This window comes from Columba livia, chromosome 3, assembly GCF_036013475.1.
Source record: "Columba livia isolate bColLiv1 breed racing homer chromosome 3, bColLiv1.pat.W.v2, whole genome shotgun sequence".
NCBI lineage: Eukaryota > Metazoa > Chordata > Aves > Columbiformes > Columbidae > Columba > Columba livia.
In genome coordinates, this window is record NC_088604.1 from 60,103,608 (window position 1) to 60,128,730 (window position 25,123).

The window sequence follows — 25,123 nt, forward strand, 5'->3', positions numbered from 1 at the left end:
AAAACTATAGGCAAAATTCTCCGTTCTTTTGGAAAACTGTCCCATTAGAATTAAATGAAAAGGCCACATTTCAAAAAAATTCCATGCCCATAAAATTGTTAGAAGAATTCTCTTGAAAGTTTTTAAAAGCTTATATTTCTGAAAAATGTGACAGGAAGGATCAATTCTTCAAATACATGACAGAGCAGGAAAACAGCAGATTGTATTAAAACACAAAAACATAACTGAGAAGTGAGAGGCAACTACTGGGCACATATTTTTTTCATCTTAATGCACATTCACCCTTTTCAAACACATGACATAATCTACTACGAGCAGACTTTAGCTTGCAGGAAGCTAACCATTCTGCAAACATTTCTTCTTATGTATTCTTAGACCACTTTCTATTTTGGCAGCACCTCTACAGGACATACTAATAGTGTTCTGTATTTCTATACATTTTAAGACTTGAAGACAACTAGTGGCACACTACTAATCAAAGATATTTGCTCCACTGGACTGTCTGATCACATTGAGGCCATTAAGACCATCCTGTGGTGAACAGGAAACTTGCATTTCTCCCTCTGCAGTAGTAAGGATAAACAGGGAAAGATAAACATATTGGACCACCAGGGGGAAAAAAAATACCAAAAGCCTTTTGTGCAGGCCTCAATGTCACTTCATTATTTTCTTAATCAATATCACAGAAAAAAGCCCAGTAGAGTCACTGATACTAATGATAATGACAGACCATCTTTGTGAGATTATTAACCATTCCTACTTCCCTTTTGTATGCATTTTCTTATATAAAAGTAATGAAAATTAGCTTTCGTCATCACCTATTCCTCCAAGCAGCTTGCATTACACTCTAACTACTTTCAACTAATGGCCTGGATACTGGACCACTTTTAGGTGTGTATTTGGTACTCTTCACCACAATATGCCCCTGCTCCAGTTTTAAGATGTGAGGCTAAAAAGAAGTATCTCAAAATGACTTAGATATTATGGCAAATTGCTACACCATTTCCATAGCTCTGATCTGTGCAGCCCTGCAGGCTTAATTGCTTTCCCCATCACAGCAAATCTAAATGAAGCTGTTGGGTGAGCTAATGAGGCAACACACATTACAGTTGAATAGGGGATGGAATCTTCAAATACCCAGATCCTTTCAAGACAAAATCGAGAGTTCTGTTCTTACGTTTATATTCTCCACAAGAAGTCTCTGACACACACTTGAGCTATTTCTCTTTAAAAAAATGAATAGGAAGAAATTTCACTCCCACTTTAAAATCTGATAAAATACAGTATTTACAGCAATATGTTAGGATAAAAAAAAAAAAAAGGAAAAAGGTACGTATTCAGTGATCTGTGTGCAATTCAATTTGCCTGCATGGATTGGATCCCAGTAAACAGATTTCTACAACTGGCGCTCCTACTGGCACTCCCACTAAACAAAAATGGTCCCCTAAGGTCAGCATTATCTAACTTCAGCACAGCAGCGTGGGAAAGCCAGCAGTGCTGCTGGCTGTACCACTTGCTTTCTCTTAGTCATCTTCTGTCTGTCAATCCATATTCTCAGTCCTCTTTGAAAATGCCACCAAACTGTATCCAAACATGGCCAGAGATATACTACAAATGTTGTATTTAACATTACACTTGGGCTACGTAGTACACAAACATGCAATTTTGAATTAATATAGACTTTGCCAACTTTTTAAATATCTCTTCAGGATATCTGGTTACTGTTTATTCTCAAATTTGAAAACTAACCTATTCTAATAGGAAAATGTAATTCCATTTTTCATGTGATACATTTTCAATGGTAGTTTGCATGAGTTTTTCCTCCCCTAACAATTTCTTAGTAAGAGATGAAAAGGCCACATTGAACTCCTTCTACACACATTCTTTCTTGAGTGGCACAAAATTATGTCAGAAGCAAGACAAATACCCCCCCAGACAAACAGATAAAAACATTAAAGTCCTCCAGGACTGTGGTATTACTGAAGACAGATATTAGACAGTTGGGGAGAAAATATGAAATACTGAAAAAAAATTTATCAGTGATACCCATGTACATATGAGGGTGTAACTTTTGACAGTGTTTCTGCAGTATTCTCTGCAAAAATGTGAATTTTGCTGCTTGATGTACCTCCTTTTTCAGCTTCTAAAAAAAAACAAGAATCAAAATAGTATTTTAAGAGCATTTAGCAGATATATAAATATTTTTCATGTCTTTGATGTAGTAACCTATTTCACTGTTTGCTTAAGACTGAAAAAAGAAGTTTTAAATAGCTATCAAATATAACAGAGGACTTAAATGTAAAATCAATTTTGTTAATATCTTCAGAGAGCAAGGAAAAAGTGCTTTGAAGCTTTCCCTTTAGACAGATAGGTGGAAAACACCTTTGACTGTCAGTTGTGTTAATGGAGAGAAAATTTCTAATTGTTCTCAACCCTGCCAAAGCGTTGTGTGTTTTGTTTTTGAGATTTTTTTTTAAAGATACAAGAACCATCACGTTTCTAGCACATACGTAATTAATTTTCAAGAGCAAGTTTAATTATAATAACTGGTCTTATTGAAGTCAAAATTTTAGTGGAAAGATCTGTGCAGTATTTACAGCCGAGCTTCAATTTCCCACATAGTTAACAATTAGGGTCACTGCTAATTACAATTACTTGAAACCTAAAACTTATTTTAGAAAACATGCCCTGAACACAGTGGGAGTTACTGAAGAGTCACTGTTGAACAGAGCCTAAAAAAGCAGACTGTTCCTTTTATGGAATGCCACGGATCTGCAAAACAGTGTCTGAGAGTATAAAAAGGTGATTTCACTGTCCAAAGATGTTCACAATCTTAAGGAGGGAAGGCAGAAAAAACCAGAGTGGATTTCAGTGTCTCAGGGAATGGGTAACTGAAAGCTGGAGCTTTTGCTACTTCCTTACTTGTTTAAAAAATAACAACTAGGAAATGGGTTATCCTGGAAGAAAGTACGAAGATGAGAACACAACAAGGAAAAGCTAGGAATGTCTAAGACAAGGTCCTGGATGATGCTACAGTGCAGTGCTGCAGAACAGCACTGCAGAATGGGTATGAAAAAACTAGCACTGAAATATAAGCACAAGCAGAGCTATACAGCACAAGGAAGGTCAATCCTCAATTCTGACTATCAAAGGCAGGTCCTAGACAAATTTTCTTGTTACAAAAATAATAAAAAAAGTTCAGCAAGCTTAAACATCACATACTTTTTTAGAGACAGATTTCCTAAAGTGTACTTGGTACATTTAGTACAACAACCAAGTAAGAATAATCTGTTATATATACAACATGGCAAAATTTGAGTAGAGTGAAAAATAGGGCCAGCTGTAAGACTTCATGAATCTAAGTTACAAATGTAAAACTCAAAGTAGTTGACTTTCTCTAAAGACACACATCTAGAAAACCTTCCAAATGATTGAAATAGTTCTCTGCACAAATGCAGCTTTACTGAGGCAGACATAAAAAACCCCTGATTTGGCAGCATGAGTAACATGCTTAATGAAAAATTCTGACTGACAGCTTATCAGGATGAACACTAAGAAAATCTAAATTCTGTGCCTTCCTCTCAAATTTGACACAATCTTTGTGAGAAGGTAGACAAGACATTTTCTTAAATTTAAATTAATTTTGTTAAATTTTAAGAAATCTTGCTAATGACGTGTTTTGTACTTAAAGTGTAAGAAACAAGTTCATACATGTTCTTGTATCTGCTTTGTGGTACCTACTTCGTTAATTACTATTTGTCAAAACTCATTACTTTTTCCTAGTAATCCTAACCATACTCTTGACAAAACTTCAGATGTCTCTCTCACACAGCATTCTATAGCATTAATGGAAAAGCAGTAGATGTTGTTAACCTTGAATTTAGCAAGACTTTCAACACTGCCTCCCAAAAGATTCTCATAGACAACCTGATGGAGTATGGACTGTGCAGGCGGGCAGCGCAGCAGACTGAAAACTGGCTGAGATGCAGGGATCGAAGGTTTGTAACCATTTGCATGGAATCTAACTGGAGACCAGTCACTAGTGGTGCACTTCAGGGGTCGACACTGGGGTCCATACTGTTTAACGTCTCCATTAATGACCTGGATGACGGGACTGAGTGTACCCTCAGCAAGCTTGCAGGTGATGAAAAACTGGGAGCAGTGGCTGACACACCAGAGGGATGTGCTGCCATTCAGAGGGATCTTGACAGGCTGCAGAAATGGGTCACCAAGAACCTCACAAAGTTCAACTAAAAGGACATGCAAAGTCCTGCATTTGGGAGGAATAATCTCACACACCAATGCAGACTGAAATACACAAAATACCATTTAAACGTAAGAAAAAACCCCCTTTACTGTGAAAATGGTTAAACATTGTGATGCACCGTCCAGGGATGTTGTGGAGCCTCCACCCTTCCAGATACTCAAAACCCAACTGGACGTGGTCCTGAGCACCCTGCTCTAGGTGAACCTGCTTTGAGCAGGAGGGTTGGGCTATATGGTTTCCAGAGGTGCCTTCCCATGACAATGATACCGTGATATTGACTTTACTCATCTCACATAAAGAACATTCTGTGCTTGTGAACGGCACTGAAGCCTTCTATTTGATGATTAAACAACAAATTATTTGATTTAGAACAAAGTTAAGATATCTAAGCATCACATGTAAAACTCAAGATCACAGACAAAAAAACCCAAAACTGAGCAAAATCTTTAAGGAAACAAGGAAGGATCTGATATTAGTTTACAATTAGAAGTTGCAGCAGCTGAGCATGCAGAAAACCAATCTCTAGCAGATTGTTTAACTCTATGTGGAGTCACTTCATAAAGATAACAGTTCAGCTTTTTAAAAAATTAATTAAATAGTCAGAAAGAGGTGCTCAGTCAAGACTCTAAAACATTATAGAACAAAGAGAAGACTGAAATAAGAAGCATCTTTGCTATCACACTATGAAAATTCAGGGACATATGAACTCAAATGGTTTCCAAGTAACTCAAGTTAGCTTTCACAAAATAGTGTTGCTGAGGGAAGTGGCTATATTAGAATGATAAATGGCAATGAAACATGTTTTCAGTGTTTCATGAATTTTTCCTTCAAATGGAATATTTATATGTGTATGTTTCTTACTGTTTGACTGGAGTGTTGTGAGAACCTGTGGACACAGGCTCTTTAGGAAGGACTGATAGAAAAGACAAGAATGGAGAGTGCTGTAGCGAAGGGAGAAGAGGCTCAAATGTGTAGAGCTATGGAGCAGGTGACAAGTTCTTCAAGAGCCTATGGGTCAGAATTGGAAGAGATGTCAAAAATATGGGCATTATGGGGGGCACCTGCTAAAGTCTGCCTGATCAAGAAGAGGAAGTGGATAAAGCCTTCTTTAAACAGAGTGAGAAGTCTCACCATCACAGATCCTGAATCTCATGGAGGTTTTTATTCACCTCAATATCTGCTAGAAAGACAAAAACACAGGCTACAAGCCATTCAGACTTCTAGAATGCACTGGGGACAACTTTTTGATACAGATGCTGGACAGGCTGACTAATGGGGCTGCACCCCTGAGCATGCTAATAATGAATAAGGCAAGACTGGTTGAAGACAAAGGCAGCCCTGCCTCAGTGACCATGAGATAAGTGATCTTGAGGGAAGTGAGGAAGGTAAATAGCAGAATATGGACTGGGGCTTCATGAAAGCCTACATACATGTGAAAGTATGTACTTGAAGAAAAGCCAAAACATGTTATGTTTGTGAGTATACTGCTAAAATCAACAGGCATGTTTAAAATGCATAGTAGTGAATATTACTTTTTTTTTTTTTTTAAGTATTACAAAATTACTTTGAGCTATTTCTGCAAACATATCTGGATACAAGAAGATCTAAAAGTTTGAAAGGATCTGCAGTATTACTGCAGATAGCTACTGCCCATAAATTACAAACAGGGACAACCCATTTTTCTACAGTTTCTACCTAAATAATTAAATCATCTTGTTAAAAGGAGAAAGTGCTACATGTATCCAGCCTACTAGACTGTCCATATCACAAGACATCATCTACAACCTTATCAAGTTAATACAGCACACACATACACCAGTTACATAGTTAAAAAGATTGCTAACAGAGCTTTACACATGCTGCCTGTAGCGACTGTAATGGATTTTGTAATGCATTTTGTTTTAAGAAGCATTAAATACACGGCAAAATGTGACAGGAAAGTGTGAAATTGAGAAGACTGAATAACTAACAACATAACCCTCAAGAATATGTAACCATCTGCTGGACAAAAATGAAGTATTACAGACAGTTGTTAACAATGCAACATCCCAATAACATAAGTACAGAAAAACATATATATTGTGTATATGAAACCAACACAGAAAAGAAAGGTTTTGTGCTTCCAGCACAATCCATAAAACAACAGATCTGTTTAAGTACAGATTTTCTATTACTCAAAAGTAAAATTAAACTGGCAGTTAGGAGCTATGAAGACAAGTACCTATCTTCACACTTTAAAAGCAATGGGTGAAGTTGAAATAACTGAGTAAATCTTTCTCACTCTATCACAGCAGAACAATTTGGAGGCCCTCAAAATGACAAATATAATTTAGGATTTTAAAATATTTTCTTACAGGCAAACCTATTTCAGTTGTGGTCCACTAGTATTTTTATGGTCTTTTTCCCCTAAAGTTCTTTTTTTTCATTGCTTTCATTGACTGTTGAAAGACCATTAAAATGTATCTCTTTTCTACTATGCTTCCCTTGCATAAATAACATCCCCTACCTGTAGGCTGCCTTCAAATATTAGTTTTGGACACAGCTACATTGGGAGCACACACAAACAGCTACAACATATTTTATGTTTGTTCATACTATTCAAGAAGTCTCCATCAACATACTTATCTGTGCTTCCGCATGAAGTAAAACTCAAGGCAACAAAATGTGCTTGTTTGAGCACTCTTAAGTATAGACACTAAAAAAAAAAACTTACAGTATGTATTCATGTTCTTTAAAGGGTTAGTCCACTTATTTTAAATATCCACAATATGTAAGACAGCAAATATATTCTGCTGTTTCTGTAAGATTTACACACTATGGAAACAATACGCATCTGTTGTGCAATAGATTAATATCGTTACGGCTCTGAGCTCTTTTGTTAAGGTAGAAAATGGAAATGCAGAAGTTAATTGGTGTATGGCCATCTGCATTGTGAATTAGTAACTAAGAGTGATTCTGAGACTAGTGGTCAATCTTTTAATCCATGCTAAGGAACTTTTCCACTGCTGCTCAGAAAAAGTAATCATAACTTGATTTGTGAAGAAAATTGTCTGCCTTTAGGAGATAATTCTATATAATTATAAAGACTATTCCTATCTTTATTATCTTCATTTTAAATCTCTATTCCCTGTTTTTAGTTCCAACATATATTCCACCCTCCTCTGGACTTATTTTTACTCTTGTCAAAGACAGAAAACAAAACCACTTCAAAACTAAGGTTCCAATTTTCTTTCTTATTTTACAGGTACCCAAAAAAAAAAAAAAAAAAAAAAAGGCTGTGAAATTATCAATTTTATTATTAAATATTGTGATTATCAATGCAACATATTTTTAGCAAAGTAAGTATCACAAAAATGCATCATTTCATTGCTTACCTTCTTATCAATACCATAGAATAGTTGTGGTTGGAAAAAACCTTTAAGATTATCAAGCTCAACCATTAACCTAACACTGCCAAGTATGACTAAACTATGCCCCCACTATGCACCACATCTATGCGTCTTTTAAACACCTCCAGAGATTTTGACTCCACCACCTCCCTGGGCAGCCTGTTCCAATGCCTGACAACCCTTTCCATGAAGAGATGTTTCCTAATATCCAATCTAAACCTCCCTTGGTGCAACTTGAGGCCATTTTGTCTTGTCCTATCACTTGTTATCTGGGAGAAGAGACCAACACCCTCCTTGCTACAACCTCCTGTCAGGTAGTTGCAGAGAGCGATAAGGTCTCCCCTTGGCCTCTTTTTCTCCAGGCTAAACAGCCCCAGTTCCCTCAACTGCTCCTCATAAGACTTCTTCCCCAGACCACTCACCAGCCTCATTGTCTTCCTCCACACTCTCTCCAGCACCTCAGTGTCTTTCTTGTAGTCAGTGGTTCAACACTGAACATAGTATTAAAGGTAGGGCCTCACCAGTGCTGAGTACAGTGGGACAATCACTGCCCTGGTCCTGCTGGCCACACTATTCCTGATAGAAGCCAGGATGCTGTTGGCCTTTTTGGCCACCTGGGCACACTGCTGCCTCATGTTCAGCTGGCTGCTGACCAGCACCCCCAGGTCCTTTTCCTCTGGGCAGCTTTCCAGTCACTCTTCCCAAGCCTGTAGCGTTGCCTGCAGTTGTTGTGACCCAAGTGCAAGACTTGGCACTTGGCCTGGTTGAACCTCATACAATTGCCCTTGGCCCATCAATCCAGGTGGTCCATAACCCTCTGTAGAGCCTTCCTATGCTTAAGCAGATCAACACTCCGACTTGCTGTCACCTGCAAACTTACTGAGTGTGCACTCAATCCCTTCATCCAGATCACTGATAAAGAGATTAAAGAGGACTGGCCCCAATACTGAGCACTGGGAAACACCACTTGTGACCAACAATGAACTGGATTTAATTCCATTCACAACAGCTCTCTGAGCCTGGCCATACAGCCAGTTTTTTGCCCATCAAAGAGTACACCTGTCCAATTCCATACTGTTCTAGGAACTTACAGCACTAATAAATCATAGAATCATTTTGGTTGGAAGAGACTCTTAAGATAATCAAGTCCAATCATAAGGGTACAGCTTAAAGAGAAAATGTATGATGGAGGAATATATATCAGTATTGTACTGTATCACACTGAATGATATGAACAATACCACATTTAACAGCCAGGACACTCTCTGAAAGAGTTGCACAGCAAAACTTAAAAAGGCAGGAAAAAATCCTCACGGAAGTTATTACCTACAGAGAGAGAAGAAATTAAGAAAGAAACTTACCACTTTTAGTAGCGAAAGAATACAGAGGATTTAGTGGACTGCTCAGAGTGCCTGTAAGACTTAGCTTGGAGTGTGGTGGCAGCGATGATGGTGCAGGAAGTGAGAGATTTGAGCTTGCCTGTAATAGGAAAGACAAATCAGAAAGTGAAGTGTAATTTCCTGGGTTACTTACTGATGCAACAGCTAGAAAAGAAATATTTACTTATTGTAAATAAGTATCAAAATCCAGGAGAAAAATAGGATCCAAGTCAATGATAAATAACAATTGAAATGATGGAGTTCTTTTGTATGTTTGTTTTTTAGAATATTTGGAGATAACAGACTTGGAAAAATTATTGACACACCGAATAAAATGAATTGCATGTTTACATGTGGACAAAAACTCTCAAGCAGTACTGTATCAACTGGCATTTCATTGCATCATCATGTATTAAAAAAAAAAAAAAAAAAAAAAGAAAAAGAAGACATTTATATATGGTTATAAACTTGTAAATGGAAAATAAGTTCCCATTTTTGAGTACTCAAACTACATATACAAAGATTACTCAATATTAGAATGAGAGTGAGGGAAAAAAAAGAAAGGTAAACCAGTCCTAACAAGAAACCCCTTTCTGCACATCAGTAAGGCATACTTAGACTAAAAGAACAGGCACTTGCTTTAGGTAAACTACACAGTTTACCTAAACTGCAGTCCCAATTTGCATAGAAACAAAGATAATGTAGTTAAAATTTGGTTTGCTATGGAGTTTCTTCACATACATGCAGCTATCACAAAGCAAAAACCTTTCCCAAACTTTACTCATTATCTATACATTATTCAATATGGCCTATATAAGAATATATATTTTAAGAATCTTACGCTTTTAATGTGAGCCAGTTGAGAATTTTACTGTTTCTTAAACATATTTTCACTGGCTGACTTGATAACACAGCCAAAGAGGAAAGAAAATAGGCCTTAAATAAAATATTTGTAACTTTCTTCAACAAAATAGATTCATATGCTAAAATTTTTGAGAGTTATTTACATTAAATCCCCATAATTATTGACCCTATCAAAAGTAAAGCCTATTTCACAATATAGAATGAATGAATATGGTCACTGAATCCAACTAAAAGCCCACACCCTGTGGATCACTCCCTTTGGCCTCTGTAAACTCTACATCAGACCTTTAAACTTTAGTCGTGGTTCAAAACAGAACAATGACAATTTTTAAATTTTCTATTAATAACTACTACCTTGTATATTCAGTTTAAAGAAAGGAGGCAGCTAAAACGAAGTGAATCAGTGGCTTATTTCCAGAAGTGATATAAATTATAACACTACCATTTCTGTCATTTAATTAATAACAAATAGTTGAACAGCTTTCACTAATGCAGAATATTTGGGCATTGTCAGGTGTACTGGGATGCAGGTAATACAGCACTAAAAATGTGTGTTGAGTAATCTGACTGGGCCATAGAGGATATCTGCTGTCATCTCTGTGTTGCTATACTAGAGCTTCATCTCAATGTATCTGGTTTTTCTGTAGCAATACAGATTTCATTCTATTGAAATAAGTTTATAATAAAAATTGTCTTTTACTAGTTAAGCACTCCCTCAGCAACTGCACGCAATTGTAAAGACTGTACTCCAAAACTGACCAGAAAGACGAGCAAGATAGAAAATCATATCAACCACTGAATATGATAGAAAAGCATTAAACCAACTAGATTTTACTGCAGTGCATAAATTTAACAGAACGTTAGCAAACAGTGGTTCTGAAATATACACAGAATGAACAGGCCTGTTTTTCTGAGCAACAGCGAAAACAATCTGCTTTTCTTGCATTTACATACACAAGTAAGTTTTATCAATATAGTTTTCTCCGACACACACAAATACCATGGAAAGCCATTAGCTTATGTGTTTACATGAGCACAGAAAAACACGCTGTTCTGCAAACATGTTGAGATCACCTTCCCAGTGTTCAATCTCCTTTTCTCCTTTTTCTGCAGTAACACAACTGGGAAGATCTCCCGCTGTATTAGTTTCTTGCTGAGTGCACACTACACCATCAGCGATACAAAGGTATGTTTTCCAGCCAAGTATTGATATGAAACTTTCTGGACTTCTCTTTCAAAAAGCTGTTTTCAGATACTACCAGGGAATTAAGACAGGTTGGATGGATCCGCCTTTGGAAATCAAACTAAACACAGCAAAGCAAACCACTCAAAACTAGCACTTAAAAGACCTATTGTGGTTCATCCTGGGGGGAAAATATCAGGAGAAACTTGCATTGGTTGTGGTACTTTAATGAATTATAGAAGAGATATGGAACTCTGTATGTAAATTATTTCTGTACAGCATTTAATTCAGTTCTTTATTTTCCTGCTCTATTACCCAAATACTCTCATTATAAATGCCAAATAGCATACTTTGAAATCATATGCAATCAACACATACATTAGAAGACTGAAAATACACTCCTGAAGATTTTTAAAAATCAGCCTTTTAAAAATCCAAAATAAGTTCTATCTGACAACTACTCCTTCCTCTTCAAGTCCAAGATAAAAAACATTTTTATAAAAGTGATACAAAAAAGAAAGTTTTAAATTTAAGCAGTCTTATAGGAGGGATTGATTCCTGCCCTTAATGGCAATGAAACTCAGCACAGGTGAGGCATAAAAGACAGGCCATCCAAAGTAAATGCAAAAAATCAGTGGGTTTATGACTTTTCTGCCACTAGCTCTTAAGGATTATTTAAATCTCTAAAAGGCCTAAAGAGAAAAAAAACCCACAACATTGAAGCAGAAGAAGGAACCACTCAGCTAATAAATGTGGACTAATGATTCAGCAGAACTATTTCCAGGTGAACTGCATTGTGCTATGAAGAATAATTAACTTTCCTAACACAGACAGACATAAGACTACCTATAGAACAGAGTGAAGCAATCAGGTTTTTTTGAAATGCACGCTGTGGGAAGACATTGCTTAATGCCTTTACAACAACGAGTAAAGTTGGCTAAGATAGCCAACCATCAATCTACTTATTTTTCACAACAGGCTCCGCTTGCTTCATGCACAAACCACAGCTTTATCAAAGACTAAGTTTACTATTATCCTGAATTGAGTAAAACTGAGTTGTAACATTCATGTAGTCTTTATAATGAAAAAGGGCACCTACATATTTTCCCTCAAGTTTAAATAAAGCTGATTTGCATTTTTTTGTGTGTTAGGGTAGCTTTATGCAAATTATGCAAATACACAATTTCAGTGGAACTAGTTTTCACGTTAAAAGTGAATCGCATGAGACAAAAACCAGAATACTGCAAGGCTTGACAAGCTGACAATAACAATTTATCTTTTTTTCCTGAGAATGCAACTTTATGACCTTTGTAACCAATATAATTGACATTTCCATATATACTTGCAAGTCCAATTGAGTTGGCCAGCTCTACCCTACCTCTTATTTTTTTTAGTTTTAGGTTTCCCTTTTGAAACTTTAGTCTCTAGGACACTGTTTTTAAAGATGGTTTAAACAGGTTATTACACCATGATTCCTAAGAATGTAAAAATTGACAACTGAATTAGAAATAAAACCAATACATAAATACTGCTATTTTCCTCAGTGGAAGAAAATATATCGGCAATAATGCTTAAAGTAGGAGTACAGGAGTACAGTACCACAGCTTTAAAATTTGCAATGTCAGTTTCAATCAAGTTTAGTGTTAGAAGGGCTCAAGCAAAGGCTTGACAGTCCATAGACAAAATTTTGTATTGCAGACACAATCAAGTAAAAAAGCTATTCCAGCCTGCAGAGACATTGCAGCATCACCTTGTTGTTGGCTGTAAACATTCAAAGAATTGGTAATGTTTTAACAAGAACCTTCAGTGTTTTATATATAATGAAGATTTCATCTTCAGGTAGAAGTTGTAGTAAGTTATTAGAGAATTCTTTTCTTCCAGAGCTGCCCTAAAACCCAGAAGCCAAGAATAGTATTTCGGAATCTGCCAAAACCAAGATTATCTGGAGGACAGATTCCTACAAGACTGACAATGATAGCATAAAAAATACACACTGCTCTGGCATCCAGTTCTGCTGCTAGGTCTTTGTTGAAGACAAAACGAGAAGGTTCCAGCTTCTTCCACTTCATGGTTTAGATAGTATTGTCTATGCGTTCACTAAAAAGGCTGGATTTTTTTTTTTTTTTTTTTTTTGAAAAGCAGTGGCTTTAAATTCTATTCTGTTTTCACACAACAAGATATATTTTGAATCTCAACTAAATTCTGAAAGGAGATCTTCTGGAAGGACTAGACAGTATAGTATTTGATGTATACTATACCAAACATCATATATGAACATACTTTATAGTCATACAGCTTAATGATGGAAGTTGAGTACATTTGATGCAATCCAAGGTATAAGGTGCTGGATTCTCTCACAGTACCTGCTCCCTTAAAGAATTCAGGCATATTAGTTAATGCACTCACAGGACAAAAAGATTTCAAGCAGTTTTAAGTAGTTCTGTACATGGGAAAAAATACTTTTACATTCTATTTGTCTAATACTGAACTTAAAACCCTCTGAGTATCAGAAGTTTGGTGACCACTTTGATAGCCTTTTAATAACATTCTTCAGATATACATTCCAAAGTAAAGACTGGAAAAGCCAAACATCCTTTTAATTAATTTAGACGTATTCGCATATTAAGCAATGAAGCAGCCAACATATAATTGACTCCAGGACTAGTATGACAGAGTACATATAGATGCTATCCTTAAGCACTACAAAGGTTTCTTCTCGTCCTTCAAATTACAGCATGAAAATTTTGACATCTAAAAATCACGATTTCAGAGCTAGGATGTTATACCTGTAAAAGAAGCCCTTCTCCCTATATCTGCATAATCACATAATCTACATATATCACCCTCCTGTTAGGCAAAGTTATAAACAGGTATTTTAATTGCTGAATGGAAGAGAAGTTTTAAATAAAAAAAAAGTAACAGTGAATGAAAAGCACTTATGACTTCTTTCAGTGAGTAGAGACAGGTTAAGTGTTTTCCTATCAAAAACTTCCGTGAATAGAAACATAACATTAGCATTAGTTCCTTGAGGCAGAGATAATTGCTGCCAAGGCTCACTATACTCTAATTGCCTGGTAAAGTAGCCAATTCTGCATTCTGGTTTCATAGAGAAATTAATATTTACCTTTTGTAACAAAATGTCTGAGCTTTTCCTGCTAAAGCTTTAGCCCAGTAGTCTACTCTTGGTTCTAATTACACATTTTCTGGGCTAACAAGAATGGTAAAGTTGCAGAGGAGAAGAAAAGAAACTTCCTCTATCATTCACTGAGGTTCCTGTTTAAGTAGCAAAGAAGAAAAAAAAAAAAAAGAAAAGTAAAAAAGAAAAAACATTGGTTCTAAAGTGACCTGATAAGGAAGCACTGGCCACAACACAAAAATCCAAGCTCATACAACATCAGAATATTCTCTCTCTACCTTAAATCAAGTTTTAATGTATTCTTATTACGTTTTCAAACCATATATCTAATTCGTAGACCTCAAAACTTTGCATTTATGAGTTAATTTTATATCCATTAATTACCACTGTTAAGTTCACACACACTGAACCCAGAGACCCCATGTTGGCAGATCTGCTGTTCAGAGGTTCCAGCACTTTTGTCTCATAAAATATGGCCACAGGCATGACCTCAGGCCAGGTTTACTGTCTACAAGGTATGCTGCCAACATGCTCGTCCCAACATGGTAATCCCTACATGTCTGTGACAAGGCATTGACATGCAAACCTGACCCAAAGACCAATTAACAGCCTACGTAGTTTCCAGTTCCCTTTTATTTTTTCCCGTCAGATGAATACATACAAGATAACACCTGCCTTCTCATTTGGAATGTCATATTCCAAACCTATCACAGGGCAGCCTGCCACCCTGTGTGTGGCTTAATAAAGACTCCTTTCTCTGTTTTCACTTCTCTGTACTCAGACATATTAGCACATTCTCACATATGCGGTTGAGTAACAACCTCTATGAGGCTTACTTTGACAAACACTTTAGCAAAGCATTTATGAGAGTATGCATTATAACAAGCCCTCCAATAAAGCCTGCACCTACATATCTACAGCATTTTTTCACATGAAAAATGGATTTGTGTGCATCCAAAACTGCATTTCCCAATTACAATTTAGTAGAAATTTTAAGTTTTAGTGTTGATATATCGTAGTCTGAGGCTGTCCAGAATCTCTGATAATGCAGGTAGGCAATACTGTACCCATTTGCAAGGAACGACCCTATCTCTGCTTGCAAAGGAGATATCACCATATCATGATATCCTGACTCTCATGCTGGATCACTGAAAAGACAAATATCAAGAGTCTTTTCAATGAAAAGAAATCTATTCCAAATGTCTCAGTGGTTCATAAAGTCCTACAAGGTAACACTCTCCGTTTTTTATAATCATCACTGTCTGTGACAGACATCAGACTGCATGGGCTCTTTCAAACACCATACTGTACTGTTTGGAAATGCCCACAGTCAGAAGACCCAGATGATGTCTCAACTTTGCTTCAGACATCTCTCTCTTCTCCTTCTTAGTTCCCAGTCTCCTTGCTTTTGCCATTGTTACACTCAGTCCCTTTGGTAAGGTGATGGGCAGTGCAGGACAGCAAGATTAGTGTGGAGTGGTGAGCTCTTTTTGCTTCTCTTTGTTTCTTACCCCTTTCAACTGCTTTAGTGCATGTCTTCACCAGCCAAAATCCCCTCAGGGATCACACCTGTCCAGCGTGGGTTCCTCATGGGTTTCAGTCCTTTCAGAGATATACTTCTTCCTGTGTTTTCTTCAGCATGTCCTCAGACATCTCCTCCAGTCTCTCCCTTCAGGCCTACTCCATTTTCTCTCCCTGTACCTCCATTTGTGCATCACTGTCTTCTGAATCACCTTTGTGCCTCCTTATGTCTTCTCTTCTTTCATGCCTCATCACATCCCTCCTCCTGTATTCTCCTGTATTGTGCCTCCTGACATGTTTTCCTTTGGCTTTCCTCCTCTGCCCTGGTGTCTCTCGTCCCTAGTAGCTACCAACATTTCTTAAATATGTTTTCACAGAGGATCTATATGCTCTTCAGTTTTGGTTCCAATTTCAGTTGTGCACTTGCTCAATATTGTTCTCTGTGGAACTTGCTGGAAATGGCTGTGCCCAGCACAGGGCAGCCCATGATGATCTCCCATACAGGTAAGCCCTGTAGCCTTCCCCTGCCCTTTATGCCACAAACAATTCTAAAGGTGAATAGAGAAGAAGGAAAAAAAAAAAATGCTCAGCCATAATGATCTATGGAGTAGATCATATGAATGGCAATGAGCATTGACAGAAAACATCCTTTGTTATAAATACATGATTTTATGCAATTAATCTCTTTTAAAGAGCTACTTATAGGTGCATTAATATTTGTGAGAGCTATACTAATTTCTGAGGAACAAATCCCAAGGCTACATATATACCTTTTGTTACACATACCAGCCCCAGAATATGAACTTTGACTGCGGAGACCATATACTTCTAGAAATCAATTAAATTTGACTTACCATAACAGAATCAAGTTTTTGTTTCACCTTCTGCATTCTCATTGATGCTCTTGCAACGTTGACAAACTGATCTGCTGGAGACATCAGTGCACTTTGTTGTATAGGAATTTCAGAAAAACTACTACAGAGCTGTGGCCCTCTTGGTGCAGCTGTGGAAAGTGATGAACTGAGATCTTTTACGAGTTCAGCTTCCTGTTGTGCAACTGTAGAAATAACAAATATTAATGTGTCAGGTGAAGCCTCACTTTGCCACAGAGAAAAAGTAATTGGTCACTGTCATTTCATCAGACATGTCTTCAGTGAAACACCATCAGAATCTGTACTAATAGTGCTACAGGGAAAACTTGAAAATGCCACGAAATTTTCCCCGAACTACCCCACTTCCCCCTAACTCTTACTGATCATGTCTCCCTTCTGTTACCTGTGCTTGGTAACCTCTCACACAGAACTGGTATTTTTGTATTTCTTACAAACAGTAGTGTCCTCCATAAAGAAATATTAGGAGGGTGAGGGGGAAGAGAAAGGAATGTTTCCAAAGGCAAAGAAAGTTATATAGCTTGCACCGAGTTCAAGTCAGCTATTTTATTAATACTAGGTATATTTCACATTTTTTCCAGCCTAGTTCAAGTAAAATTTCTGAAGTTGCTAGACACAGGCACAGGAGGCATTCTAAGGAGGTAGCCTGCTCTAGAATAGAATACTTTTGATTAAAGTTGCGCTGTCACTTAAAAAAAATGTTTGACCTTTGCAATTTTTTGTACTGTGGTCTCAAGCAAACAAAGGCTAAAGGAATTCTTCATGAAAGTTTTGTCTAGGGTACTCATAAAACTGTGAGTGTATGTAAAATATGTACTGTTGGGGTTTTAAAAACTGTGTCAGTGACTAAAATTAGTATTACTATATGATTAACTCTTTCAGCACTACGGCAGTAAGACTATCTTCTGAAAGCCAAGTGGGGGTGTTCAACCAAAAAAGGAACAAAAAGTCAGTAACACACAATGTAGAAAAGACAACAACCCATGCAAAATGTTATAATCACCAGTGACTTAGTTAAGCACACAGATGATAAAAATAACTACCAGTGTGATATCTGTGTGATGTCCAAATACACACGTTTATGTTAAACTATCCTATTAGCTGCTGAATAGTGAAAAAAATTTCCATTGCTCTCTAGAATGAGAAATTGAAGTTTAGCACTGAATATTGATTGTGAAGTCATTCCACTTTATTTTCCTGTAAAAGTCAACAAGTTCAACAAATAAATAACCTAAACTGTGAGATTTGATATGAGTACCCTCGTTAGTACGTTACTTAAAAAGCAAATGTCTGAAGACAGGATTAGCTTTATAAATCTATATTCACTGCAAATGTAATTCAAACAAAAATCTGTTACAGATATGTATAATTCATATTATCTAATGTCTAGATCCAACATGACACCTGAAACTTTGTCTTTAAGTGAAACAACGGCACTGCTGAAGCTAACCACAAAAACACAACATCAGAAAAGCCTGCAAAAGACGGTCAAAATTGTATTTTGTAAATTAAAAATGCAAAGCTGGCATTTATCACTATATTCTCTTTAGTATAACATGGGGAATAAACGTATATCTTCCATAATCATACTACAGACATAACACCTGTTTATTAAAACAATTATTCTCTTTCATATTAATTAATTTCTATATAGCTCCTTAATACGATTTCATAACATAGTCAGCACAAAATAATGAGATTTATATTAAGCTATTCATTAATTTTCAGAACAGTAATATTTTCTGACTCTATAATCCAACTTGCTACTGAAAAAATGGCTTTTAATATTTATATGACACTGTCTATGCATGATAAAGTGCTGTAAGAATCACACAGGATGACGTACAATAGCACATTTAAACTCGAGGTCGCAAGGGTCCTTTGGTGATTGGTGAGGCCAAAGACGCTGTTCAAAGCAGGGTCACCTAGAGCAGGTTGCTCAGGGTCATGTCCAGTTGGGTTTTGGTATCTCCCAGGGTAAAGATGTGTATTATCATCAAATGACTGCTTTCTTTTTCCCTTAAAAGAAGTACAACTACTAGCAAATAATTTATAAATATAAATTATTTAGAGGTGTGTATTAAGAAAATCTGTACTGTACCTTTATAATCATAAATGTATACAAGTATTGGCTGGTTTTGTCCAAAGGCACAAAATGACACCATGTGTTCATGTGGATGAAAGGCAACATCACGAAGTGCAGATGTGAAGGACAGTTCAGAATATATGGCCACCTGATCCCCTACAGAAGTGAAATACATTCATTAATACCATGGAAATATATTTGATACAGCAAAATAACAATTGGTTGAAGATTGTATTACTACAGTGCAGTGACTGCCACTGTAAATAAATACTTTTCAATACGGAAATTGATTGAAAAATAATATTTGGTGTAAGACAAAAAGATATTCCGTGCTTTTGAGTTATTGAATAAGTCAGAAAAGTTAGGGCTGTTGCAACAGCTGCAGGAAACCCCAGAGAATGCATCAGGTCAGCTGAGTTCTCTTGTTCCGATAATCAAGTTCTGGAATGGTGGCGTTCCACAGTATTATATAATACTGACAACAGGAGTGAAGGGTGAGCACAAAATTATAAAAAAAAAAAATAAAATCAGCTCTTCAGCTGACGGCATTATGAATGCAAGTGCAGTGTGTAAGAAAGAGCCAAAGCCCAATTAAAACATACTACTATTAAAAGTAACATTTCTCCTTCCTTTTATTCTTGTTTCAAGTTTTCAGAAAAATTATGTAGTGGCAAAGATGTAAGCTAATATAGGTGGAAACATAGAAAGAAACTCAAAACAGAACTGTTGGTTAGCTGCCTGTTTAAAAATATTCACATTTTCCTTTTCAGAAATTATTTAGATCATAATTTAATGCAGAACATAACGTCACCAAAACCAAAAAGTGTATTCTGCTGCATTCTGCTGTTATTTTTATCCCTGTTACCGTACTGTACAATGAAGATGACAAACTCTTTATCTTATATTTGCTTAACACTTTTCCATGTTTGGTTGGTTAGTTGGTTGGTTTTTGTTGGGTTTGGGGTTTTTTATGTTTGTTGGTTTGGTTTTGGGTTTTTTGTTTGTTTGTGGGGTTTTTTTGACAGCTACTTTGAAACTACTCGGTTTTGGGAATAATTCACAAAGAAACCTTATATTCCAAAGTCCAAAAATATTCAGAGGCTCTGATCACAAAACAACAGATCTGACTGAAAACATTTTTGTGCATTCCATTTTAAGACCCTCATCCACATGTGAAGAATTGTAGTACAGAAAATGCTGAACTTAAGGTGCTCTATTCCTGCTGGTTATTACAAATGCTACCTCTGCCTATTAATTTCCTCTAAAGAATTAAATCTTACAGATTAATAATAGCTATTTAAAAGATGGAGCTAAGGTTTCAGGATTTATTATAAGAACATCTTAGTGAAGTTTCATTCTGTATCAAAAGTGTTTCAATATAGTTTACAAAACCATTTCCCCCTCAGTCTTGACAAGCTGGCTTAACACCATAATATCAGTTACCTGTTTCTGGATTCCAAACATAAGCCTTTCCATCTTCACTTCCAGAAAATAGGAAAGTACCACATGGTGTTAAGGTGCTGTGAATCTTTTCTCTGTAATTCGTGGCACCTATGTATTTCTTTGTAGCTAAGCTAAAGATAAAGAATAGTTTACAAATGTAGCAGATACTTTCAGAACAGACAACCATTCAGCAACCTTTGAAATTTTTATGTGTCAGTCCCCCTCTCTGTTCCTCAGAAAAATCACTACACCTTGCATCCCAAATAGATATGCAAACATTCACCTTTTGAAGAGTGCAGTTTTTACCCTTTCTTTTCCCTGGCTTTCATGATGCACCTGAAATTACAGATGAAAATGTACATCTTTGCCTTTCAGTAGAAAATTGAAATACTCAGATCTAGAGAATGGATATAGATGTAGTAATTTATGTTTTCTTGATCCTGGACTTTGGAAAAAAAAAAAAAAAAAAAAAGGCATTATTGCTCCAAGCTCTGACAAAGTTTTTCAATACACTTCCTGAGCTTGATTACATTCCAGTAGTGCTTAAATTTATCCAGCTCCCTTTAGCTCTCCAGACATATGCCTCCTTGGCCAGAAAACCAGCAGTAGAACCAATAAATTTCAGACACCAATGTTGATTTACTGTTAACATTAAAATTTTTAATATTATTGTGCTACTGATTATTTTTTCTGATTATTTTACTGATTATTTTTGCAATGAAACTTTACTGGTCAGAATAGTAAAAATGGCCTACTAATAAACTACTGTCAGGCATCAAGTAAGAGATAACCTGCAACAGGATTCAAAGAAGCAAAAGCCAGCTTCTAAGTGGCTATGTCAAACATGAGGTACAACTTAGAAAGATATGAAAGTTCAAAATGGAGACTAATACAGCAGTAATACTATGATGCAGGATTTAGGGCAAGAAGAATGGCAATAGGCCACGACAGCTCTCAAAGACAGTAATTTTTAAAACGTGTTACTGCAGAAACAATGGAATTATGCTGGGAGAAGTACAATGCAGTTAATATGACAGGAAAACTATTTTTTAAAACATTCTGAATAAATATACCTTACGTGCAATTCTACTCGGCTTTAGTGATTACAGTGCAAGGCCATATTAGCGCAAATAGAAGTTTTAGTTGTGTGAATAAGAAAGATAGTATCTCTGAGATGTCATGTGGAAGAGCTCTGCAAGATGTAAAACTGACCTGTATATGAAACCCTAAGGAGAGCTCTGAACCAAACTCAAATCTCTGATCACATACCTGAGTGACAGGACAACAGCATTATCCAAAAAGATCAAAAAAGCAAGTTGAAAGAGGAAAGTTAAGAACAACTATCTGTCAGTCAAAGTGAATTGTGTTGATCTGTGACCTCCACCCCCTCTTTTCTCATGTAAGGAATGAACAGCTAATGCTGACGTGCAAAATTATCACTGCAGGGTATCTGACCCTGTGGTTTATTGATAGGCTTAAGCCCATGTAACTGTGGGCTGCACTCAAAGCAGTAGTCCCTGCTGCTGTCCCCTCCACCCTTATTTTCCCAGGCTCTCCCTCATTTCTTTAGTGTTTGGGCAGCTATCAGATGAGTTAGATCAGATAGCTGATTAAAATGAAAATTAATCATTTGTATTTGTAGGTTGATTTTAGTTGGATCAGTTCACTGATCTGACTTACCCTGCATTGAAAGATCTCTAGAGCTGATAAAAAGGAAATGCTAGGAATACATGGCCAAAGGTGTGGGGGATAGGAGGAGATGGTGTGTCCTATGGATAAACTGGCTTAATAAATGTGAAACCGCACACCATATTAACCCTTTCTTAGACATTAATATGCATGCCCATTTTTCTCTCTTAAACTAAAACTCTGCACTTTTTAGGAATGCTAGTGATGGAAGGTCACTATATGCTTCCCTACAGGTTTCCTCTATCAATCCATCAATTTCATGCTTCGATTGACTGGAGAGTTTAGTCTTCTAGCACAATCATTATAATTTATCATTTACAGTAAAAGACGAAGAGCGCACTATAAAACTAGAAAGTCTTTAGTTCAAATAGCCAACCCAATTTATTATTTAAGAATAAGATTTCCTGAGAGTGTGCATATATATCTATACATATATCTATATATATATATGTACAAAATACGTAGTAGTTTCTCATACTATGAGAGCATAAAGGTATTTCTCCCAGGTAATTTCATGTAGAACACCAGGGACCTTTGATTTTCTGCATGGCAAGGTAAGAAAAGGAACCCATGAAATTAAGGAAAAATCATTTAGACGTGCCTTCCTAGAAGAGAATATTCAGGTGCATCTTATTGAAACTGACAGGAATAAGACTCTTCTCAGTTTCACCAGTGAAAGGACAAGAGGGAATGGGCACAAATTGAAATATAGGAAAATCTGTCTAAAATTAAGAAAAAAAATTTCGTTTACTTTGAGAGTGAATCAACTTTTGAACATGTTGCTCACAGAAGTTGTAGACTCTCCATCCTTTGAGGTTTTCAAAACCCAACTGGACAAAGTCCTGAGTAACATGCTGTCCTGCTTTGATTATTGGGGTTGGACTAGACTCTCTTCAGCCTCAATGACTCAAGTGATTCTGTGATCCCCTTATTTTTTGTTGTAGTTTATTATTAAAGAATCATGTTCACGACTATTGAAAATGAGAAAATCATCAAAAACTAAGTTATAAACATCTCACTGCCAGCTTAATATACCATAATAGGTACATTATTGCATATTTCAGTATTTATAGTGACAATCTTCATTCCATTTTATCATCAAAATACTTCTCCCAAGGTTTTAAAAACAAGAAAGTAACACACAAAGGAATGTTACAAGTTCAAAGCTATTTTCAAGTCCAGATTGCATTTTTAAAAGTGAATGCAATATTTAGGGGATAAGCGTCTCTCTCCTTCATGCCACCTTAAGCTCCCAAGTATTCTAGTGAATTTTGGATATTCTAAAAGACTTACTCAATATCACACAAAAGGTCTGCAATATAGCAGTGTTTTGAAACCATTTCCTAACTCTAATATTGCTATCCTTGATTATTAGGACATCTTTCTTCTCCACAACTATACATTTGATAGTTTTATAGAACTCTATTTCCCCAAGTAAACTTTAAAACAAAAAGGAAACACACACCTGGCACCAAAAAATCTACTTACATTCTGAGATCCATGATTCTGAGGTTACTGTCTTTGGCATGGATTAATAAACGCCTTCCATTTGGATGCACCTCCAAATGATTTATTGGTATTCCATTAATATCATTTTCTTTTATTTCCTACAAAAAGAAAGAAAACAAAGTAAAAAAAAATATAACTTTGTATTTTAAAATTCATGTTTTTATGTATTATTATTCATTTTTCTCTTGCATTACTCTTTTTCCACCCACTTCATTCTATGCTATTAAGGGAAAAGTATGTTCCTATATTAAGGCATTACATCCTAGGCAATCAGCTTTTCACAACCACAGGGCAGATTCTACTGTGAGTCTGAACTTCTGAAACACAGTTGATGACAGAAATGCTGACTGAACATTAGGCCTCTGAGGTATGAACAAAGGTGATTTGTAAAGCCTGTGCTCTATCTTATTGTTGTCTCTAGAGAACAAAACTAATGCATTAACATTTATCTGTTAATAAAATGCTATTAAACCTCAAGTATTTTCATGTTTTATATACAAAAAAATGAAGCTGCAAAACAATTCAAAAATTTTAAATCAGCAAATTACAGTATTTTCTATCAGCTCTTTTGTGCTGTTATTTAAAGAAAATACACCTTTTCAGTTAAACAAAAGTTGATATATAAAAAAAATGAACTAGGTTTGGAACAGTTCACACAGAAATTACAATGCTAGTTTAAGGAACCTGTGTACCTTATTAATCCTCCAGTGTTGAAACAGGTGTTGAGAACTTCCTTTGACAGATGTATCCCAAACTATTATCAGTCCTGAACTATCCCCTGAGAACATGTGGAGCCCTGTGAAATAATATCTTATAAGCAGAAGAAAACCACACAAAACAACAAATACAGAAAAGGATGTATGAACAAGATGCAACTTTTTTCTCTTATTTTTGTAAATAGATGAACACCAATTCTTTCCTCTCTTTTGCTACGATATACTCATTGCAAATACATCTTGCTCATACTGCATGACATAAGTTGATACCATAAATTCAGATTCAGCACAAAAGTCAGATACTGGGGTGCTGAATTTTTTTTTTTTTTCCATTTACTCATATTCTAGAACCTGCAAAAAATGAGCATTTATAGCTCAATTAGTTTCACATGAAATCCTAATGCTTACCTACCTATACATTCTCTGAGAGCACCTTCAACAAGGAACAAATACTGTTTTCCAACAGTTCTTAAATTAAGCACAAATACTTACTCTTTATAAAAATGCAACTCTTACCTCTTTGTAGTACCTACTCCAGTGAGTACCTCCAAATAATTACTAATGATGTCACTAATACCAGAAAAAGTCGAACACTTCCAAGTATTTTATTCACCCATCTTTAACTCTTCCTACCTTCCACTAGTACATCTCAGTACATCTCTCACTCTCAGCTGTTAATCTATCAGCTACCATAACTCACAATGGTCAAATCTCTGTCCTTTTCTCCCAGTTTTCCATATGCTCTGTCAATGTTGAAAAGTTCATCACCTTCCCGCTACTTCAGTCTAGCATTAAAATTCTCACAATCTAACTACTGCTACCTTGTTTTCTTTATCTTCATAATGGGTTGATAACTTTGAATGACAACATGGTGGAGCTGGTTTTGCTACTGTTCTGAGCATGCAATCTCCTGTTCTTAAGTTCTGTTCTGGGAGTTCTCTAGAAGTTTGTTTCAGATTTCCTGCTTCTGGTTTCCAGTTAATACAGAATTTTCCCACCTCAAAGAATTCTAGCCAAACCTGCCTTATTTCCACCTTACCTCTCTACACTA

At 36.2% G+C, this 25,123-nt stretch overlaps 1 protein-coding gene across 9 annotated transcripts in view; it reads right to left on the reverse strand.

Annotated features, from left to right (window-relative positions):
• The window catches only part of AHI1 (Abelson helper integration site 1), a 91,342-nt gene that overhangs the window by 38,333 nt on the left and 27,886 nt on the right, over positions 1–25,123 (reverse strand). For all 9 annotated transcript variants that reach the window (XM_065057072.1, XM_065057074.1, XM_065057071.1 and 6 more), the window contains 6 exons: positions 24,049–24,152; positions 23,336–23,454; positions 20,159–20,289; positions 18,731–18,871; positions 16,594–16,796; positions 9,018–9,135 (listed from right to left, as the gene is read on the reverse strand). In XM_065057072.1, coding sequence (XP_064913144.1) covers positions 9,018–9,135; positions 16,594–16,796; positions 18,731–18,871; positions 20,159–20,289; positions 23,336–23,454; positions 24,049–24,152 — 816 coding nt within the window. The remainder of the gene's footprint in view (positions 1–9,017; positions 9,136–16,593; positions 16,797–18,730; positions 18,872–20,158; positions 20,290–23,335; positions 23,455–24,048; positions 24,153–25,123) is intronic.